Source organism: Cervus elaphus, chromosome 25 (assembly GCF_910594005.1).
Source record: "Cervus elaphus chromosome 25, mCerEla1.1, whole genome shotgun sequence".
NCBI lineage: Eukaryota > Metazoa > Chordata > Mammalia > Artiodactyla > Cervidae > Cervus > Cervus elaphus.
Window position 1 is genome coordinate 12,046,579 of NC_057839.1, and position 7,405 is coordinate 12,053,983.

Sequence of the window (7,405 nt, forward strand, 5' to 3'; positions counted from 1 at the left end):
ATCTTTCCCTTTTCTTCTTTGCCTTTGGCTTCTCTTCCTTTCTCAGGTATTTGTAAGGCCTCCTCAGACAACCATTTTGCCTTTTTGCATTTCTTTTTCTTGGAGATGATTTTGATCACTGACTCCTGTACAATGTTACAAACCTCTGTCCACAGTTCTTCAGGCACTCTATCAGATCTAATCTCTTGAATCTATTTGTTACTTCCACTGTATACTCATAAGGGATTTGATTTAGATCATACCTGAATGGCCTAGTGGTTTTCCCTACATTCGTCAATTTAAGTCTGAATTTTGCAATAAGGAGTTCATGATATGAGCCAGTCACTGGCTATTAAGCAACTAATAACTAACACTTCTTATCTAAGGTCCCAGCAACCACTAATTTGCATTACCTGTACCTTCCTATCTTTTCCCTCAAGTCAAGCAAACATGCTTGTCATATCTTCCATACATTTTACTCTTGCTATTTCATCACGGAGCATGTGTGATGGAAATGATGGAATTCTGTGCCTCAACTTCATCACACAGTTCACTAACCACTTCCCAATTTAATCCTCTCTGCCTCTGGCCACTGCAGCAATGTCCTCTAGCCTCTTTACCAGTAGATACACAGAGGAACCCTGAACAACATAGGTTTGAACTGTGCAGGACCACTTACATGTTTCAATAGTAACTACTACAGCACTACTACATGATCAGGGGCTTGTTAAATCCAAGAATGTAGAGCCCCATTATAGAGAACCATGGATGGGAAGCATCCACTATAATAACTATAAGTTATACTCTGATCTTCAACTGTGCAGAGGTCAGCACTCCTAAACTTCATATTTCTCAAGGGTCAACTATAATTATAGGTCTCCATTACGGCCTAGCTTTTGTTTTTCCTCACATTGACCAATTTTTGCTGATCCCTATGGACCAGATTTCTACTAAAATTCTTCCAATTCAAGTATTTTAATTTTTCCACACTAGATAAATTTAAAGACAAGCCCTAATTCCCTTTCCTGCATAATTTTCCTTGCCATTATATTTCTAGAAAGACTTCCCAGTGTGCTTCTGTTAAATTGTTCCACAATTATAAAATCAGGATGGATAATCTGAGAAGATACCCTATGACTCAAAAAATTACTTGCCCTCCTCCCAAAACATGTGTGTGTGTGTGTGTGTGTGTGTGTGTGTGTGTATTTCCAAGGGCTTCCCGGGGCTTCGGTGGTAAAGAATCCGCCTGCCAATGCAGGAGATGAGATGCGTAGATGCGGGTTCCATCCCCAGGTTGGGAAGATCCCTTGGAGAAGGCAATGGCAACCCACTCTAGTATTCTTGCTTGGGAAATCCCATGGACAGAGGAGCCTGGTGGGCTACAGCCCATGGGGCCACGAAAGAATTGGACACACAACTTAGCGACTAAACAACAACAATGTATTTCCAAAGGGCTTATGCTAATCAAAACTGCAGGAGGACACAAAGCATACTGTTCTCCCATGCCTTTGTCTAAATAATTTAAGTAGTTCTGAAAGGATTAGAACAATTAAGATTCAGTCTGTAGGGCTGGAAAAGAACCCAGACAGCAAATTTTATCACCCTGTATCAATTCTCTAAAATCCTTCCCCTAAATTGAACTAAATCAGTAACAATTTCTTAGTAAATGCAGACTATATTTCTTAGCAAATTTAGTAAAAGGAGACTAAATCAGTAACAATTTCTCAATTTCAACAGTAAAGGCAAAACCAAAAAATAAACCACCCTTCCACTCCACCTCCTCCCCAGAAAAACACCTATGGGACTGACAATAAAATTCAGTTCCATCTAAAATAATATAATTACATAATATCTACCTGACAAATCTACTTGAATCAAGTTAGATGAACCTGTAGTTTGAGTTTTCATAGCCTGTTGCAGTTGAAAATAGTTTGGGCATAGATAACTGGCTAACATATAATAACACATTTTAACATATATGCTATTTGCTTGTATATACATAGGTTACCTCTGGAAAGCTACATAAAAAATTGGTAACAGTGAATTGCCTTTTTCGAGATCTTGGTGGGTGGATAAAAGGAGGGAGATCTTATACTACACTCCCTTTTGCACCTGTTAAATACTTAAACATGTAAATATGTTAATTAACATATATATGCAAATATACAAATGTACATCCTTTAAAAATTTTTGTATATCATCTGATGGGATCAGATCCAGCTACAATATTTGTAAATTTCAAGTAACAGTCTATATTCTGGGTTTCTATGGTCACCTCAACTAATTTTCTAAAGATGTATATTTTAAAATTTTCATATGGATAAATAACTCCAAAGAATGTGTATATATGTATGTGAGGGGGTACCATTAGTCTCTCATGTAGGATACTAAATTTAGATTAAATAACCAAGCAAAAACATAATAATGGTTTGCATTCCATAGTCCTATTAATAGCAACTCCAGACTTTTTAAAAAAAATTTTAATCCTCCCAGTTTATCCATGTAACGACAGATCAAATTTTGGATATACAGTATTATATGCCTTTTACACGGGGGACTGGGGCATTATGTAGATTTTGGTATTGGTCCCGGAAACAATTCCCCAAGGATACTGAGAGAAAAAGGTATAACCAGGTGCTCTGAATTTATTTAAAAGTAAAGCATGACAATACCAGTGAAATCAACAGATAAATGACATGAGACTTAACTAGTTAAGCACTAAAAGAAAAGAAAACAAAAGGAAGAAAAACTTCAAAACAGGGACTTCCCTGGTGGTCTAGTGGCTAAGACTTCGAGTTTCCAGTGCAGCAGTCTGGGGTTCGATCCCTGGCCAGGGAACTAGAGCCCACCTGCCACAAGTAAAGATCCCATGTGCCACAACTAATACTTGGTGCAGCCAAAAAACAAGAAAAAGATTCAGAACAAAAACGCCTAAGATAACTGTTATTCATTCATATGGAGATCTTCGACAAAAGTTACCTAAGTAAAAATGTCATTTTATTACAACATAATGTATGCTAAAAAATACTTGGTGTCTTTGGGAGAATGCTTTATATCTTATATAGATTGGGATTACGATGTAAAATGAGGCCTATTTAAATCATGTTATATGTACTCACTTGTTTTTTCCCCTTACTACTATGAAATCTACTTCTTAAAAATAACAAACCTTTTAACACCTGAATTAAAATTATTTGGGCTTTATAAAAAATATAAATCACCATTTTAATCACTATAATGTAAAGTGGACATCTATAATCTCAAGAGTACTAAAAATTAGTACTGGACTCTTTAAGAAAGCAGCAGCATTGGGAGACACTTCTTCACTGTAATATTTGTCAGTAACTTTTTTTTAAAAAGTTAAATAATCTTTTGAAGGGCTAACAACTGTTTTTATATACTGAAGGTAACTGTGGATATGTTATCAAAATTATTTTTGCCATCTAATTTTAATAGAAAGAAAAACATTTTCTACTTGATTATCTTTGCAGCACTATACTCTGTGGCAAAAACTGACTTATCAGCAACAAAACACCTGTTGTGTAGAAGTTTTGTATATATTTTCCTCTTCAAAGGTTAGTATGAAAAAGAGGAATTTGTAACGTAGCATATAGTTTTAGTTAAGAAAAAACTTTAAAGAAAAAGGCAGGATGTGTTGCTTTCAAATGAACTTGAAGAGAGTTTGAATGATTCAAATTTTCCTCTAACAAAACACCACAACAAAAAGATCTGGCTTTTTATATGTAGGGAAAAAAACAATTAATAGCCTGTTTGGTTAGAAACCTAAAGCTTTAAAGATTCCCATTACCTCACTTTGACAAGTTTTATTTTGTTTTGACAGTGCCACTTTAAACATTAGTGGAGAAACGTGAAATTGAATAGAGAAATAAATTCTCTATTTTAAGAAATTATTTTATAATGATTCAGAAACATGCAAATTTTTAAGCTGTCTAAAATAGACAGCTAAGAATTCTGAGAAGCTATTTAGTTCTCAGGGTTTTCCAGTTCATTTATCATTCTTTGGAGCTTTTTAAGAGCCAATTTAGCACATTCAGTCACAACCAGGCTTGGAAGTAAAATAAAATGCAGTCTATTTTAAGAATATGTACACAATATTGGAAGTGAAAGAAAACACTAAACATACATAAAACAGAAACTAGACTTGGGATTCTCTCTAGATTTCAAATACCCAAATTTATTTCCATACCTCTACAAAACAAGGGGCACACAAAAATCTGCACAGAAAGGTTCATAAAACATTATTCATAAAATAGCCAAAAACCTCCCCCAAAAGGCTATGTTCAAAATCATGGACAGAAAACAAAACATAACTTTTAAATGTTAATGTGCAGTTATCAAACTTCAAAAACACAATCATAAAAAAAAAAAAACAACACAATCATGCATCCACAAAAAAAACAACAACAACACTCTAAGAACGTCAAATTTTAAACAATCCTTATAGAAGTTTCACAAATTGCCTACATAAAACCTAAAGTCTAAAATCAATAGGCTATATTGAAAATCAAGGGACCTAGAAGAGCCAAAATAATGTTGAAAAAGAAAAATGAAGTTGGGAGCACTCACACTTCCACATTTCAAACTTACTAGAAAGCTACAGTAATCAAAACAGTGTGGTACTAACATAAGGATAGAGAGAGATACCAATGAAAATCCAGAAATAAAACTCATGTATCTACTGTTAACTCATTTTTGACAAGAGTGCCAAAACTATCCAGTGGAAAAAGAATAGCCTTTTAAACAAATAATGCTGGAACAACTAAACCCACATGCAAAGAATAAAGGTGTACCTCTTCCCAGCACTGTACACAAAAACTAACTTCAAATGGATCATAGGCCTAAATGTAAGAACTAAAACGTCATATAAAACCCACAGAAATAACACAGAAGTAAACCTCTGTGATCCTGGGTTAGGAAAGACTTCTTAGATATGACAACAAAAGCATAACAGATAACAGAAAAATTAGAAAAATTCGACTTCATCAAAATTAAAAACTTATGTGCTTCAAAGGACACCATTAAGAGAGTGAAAAAGACAACCCAAAGAATGGGAGATAATACTTACAAAATCATGTTATCTGCAAACCAAAACTACAATGAGATATTACTTCACACCCATCCACTACAATAAAAGACAGATAACAAGTGTAGTCCAGCATGTGAAAAAACTGAAACCCTCAGACATTGTCAGTGGGATTGTAAAATGGTGCAACTACTTTGGAAAATGTTTGGCTGTTCCTCAAAATATTCAACATAGAGTTACTATATGACCCAGCAATTCGACTCCCAAATGAAATGAAGACATGTGCCCACATAAAAACTTGCACAAAAATGTTCACAGCAGTATTCATAACAGCCAAAAAGCACAACCAAACAAATCTCTACCACTGATGAATGGCTAAATACAGTATGAGACACACACACACGTACATTATTTGACCATAAATTAGAATTAACTACTGTTAAATGCTACAGCCTGGGTGAACCCTGGAAACATGTTAATGAAAGAAGTTAATCATAAAGGACCACGTGTATGAACCCATTTATATGATTATGCCCAGAGTAGACAAATCTACATGGTAAGGAAAGATGACTACAAATCTACATGGTAAGGTAAGATGACTGCTAATAAACACTGGTATCCTTCCTTAGATGAAGAAATTGTTCTAAAAACGTGGTTGACGTCTGCACAACTCTATGAACATACGAAAAACTTCGAATTGTTCATTCAAATGAGTTGTATGGCAGGTGAATTGTACCTCAATAAAGCATGGTTGATGTCTGCACAGCTCTATGAGTATACGAAAAATCCTTGAATTGTTAAATGAGTTGTATGGCAGATGAACTCTACCTCAATAAGGCTGTTTAAAAAAAAAAAATACAAAGCTGACGTCTAGTATTTGTGTCGCTTGTGGAAAACGAGGAACATTCAAGACAAATAACTACAAACTGATTTGATTACTAAGCAAATCTGTGGGTGAAATAATTAGAAATTAAGAATTTAAGTCATTCCTTACTCATTTTATGCATACCACTCTAAATATTTCTACATCTTAACTAAAATGGAATTGTACCTCTTGCAACTGTCAAGCCATAAAATGGGATTCCTGAGACACCTGAGTACACATGTTCCTTTCCTGTACACGGCTGAACTCTACTCCCCAATACAACAAACAATAACTGCGGAAAAACACTCCACAGGGAGACTGGGAAGTCATTCTCAGAGAACCACCTAAAACCAATACTGAATTTAGAGAGGTGTGGAAAGAATGAGGAAGGCGAAGGAGCCCAGGGAACAAGGGGAAGTATGGGTGCATTCAAGCCCAAGGAATCCAGTTACACTAAATTCAACTTTTGTACGCTTTGTGAACAGGCCCAGAGGCAAAGTCCTGGGCGCAGACCAACGAGTCGAGCTGCGAGGCCGAGAGGAAGTGCTGATCCAGCCCAAGTCCGCACGGGAATTCGTGGGGAAATGGTGGGGGGCCGAAGGGCTAAGATGGGGGCCTGCGGGGCGGGAAAGAGGCGAGCCTCCCCGCCCGGCTCCGGGCCGCACTCGCCGGCAGCGCGCAGCTGGGGTGGCCGCGCCGCGGGCCCGTCGTCCGCGTCCGAACCGCGGAGCGCGCCCGGCGCCGGGAGTCTCCGGCGGGGCCGGCGGCCGGCTCCCGGCTCCCGCCCCATCCGGCGCTTTGTCCCCGCGCAGGCGGCCCCTCGGCGTCCCCGCCGCGGGCTGAGGGGCCGCGCTGACAGCCCCCGCCCCCCGCTGGGGCGGCGAGCCCGCGAGTCGGCGCGGCCGACGACCCGTCACCCGACGGGCTTCGTCCAGGCGGGACGCAGCAGGCGGCGGTCCGAGGACGCCGGCCCTGCCCGCAGAGCCGCCGCCACCGCCCGAAGCGCACGCAGGCCGAGGTCAGGCGGAGAAACTCTCGGCCTCCGAAACCCACACCATGTCCAACATCCTTTTCTTACCCAAAAATTCTCAACGAAATGCGCCATGACCATCGTGCCGCTGCCGACGCCGCGCCGGGTTCCGCGTCCGCGCCCTCCCGCCGCTCCGTAAACACCGGCCCGGCCCCCACGGCGCCCCCGCCTTTCGCTGCAGCCGCCGCCTTCTTCCCGGAGACCTGCCCGCACCCTCCAGGGCGCATGCGCCACCTAGCGGCTGCCGCCGCGGGGCGAACCTTCAAACGCCCAGGCTGGGTTGCGCATGCGCCCTAGGCCCCATTCCCGGGCTTTTCGTCCTCTTCCTCTCTTCCCAGCGCTGGCGCGTCGGAGAATGAGTATTCTTTTTGGAATGGTGGAGAACCCGGTCCCGGAGCATCACCCGGGAGACTGCCCGCACCCTTCGCAGTGCGATGGGTACTGGCATAGCGACAGGGCGAAGAGAAGGGCCGGCCAGAAACAGTGG

The 7,405-nt window shown here is 40.3% G+C and overlaps 1 protein-coding gene across 1 annotated transcript in view; it reads right to left on the reverse strand.

Moving 5' to 3' along the window:
- Window positions 1-7,129, reverse strand: part of FCHO2 (FCH and mu domain containing endocytic adaptor 2) — a 129,971-nt gene extending 122,842 nt beyond the window's left edge. Inside the window, exon 1 of the mRNA XM_043887181.1 lies at window positions 6,967-7,129. Within this exon, the coding sequence (XP_043743116.1) occupies window positions 6,967-6,999 (33 nt within the window). The 5' untranslated portion in view covers window positions 7,000-7,129. The remainder of the gene's footprint in view (window positions 1-6,966) is intronic.
- Between the last annotated feature and the right edge of the window lie 276 nt (window positions 7,130-7,405).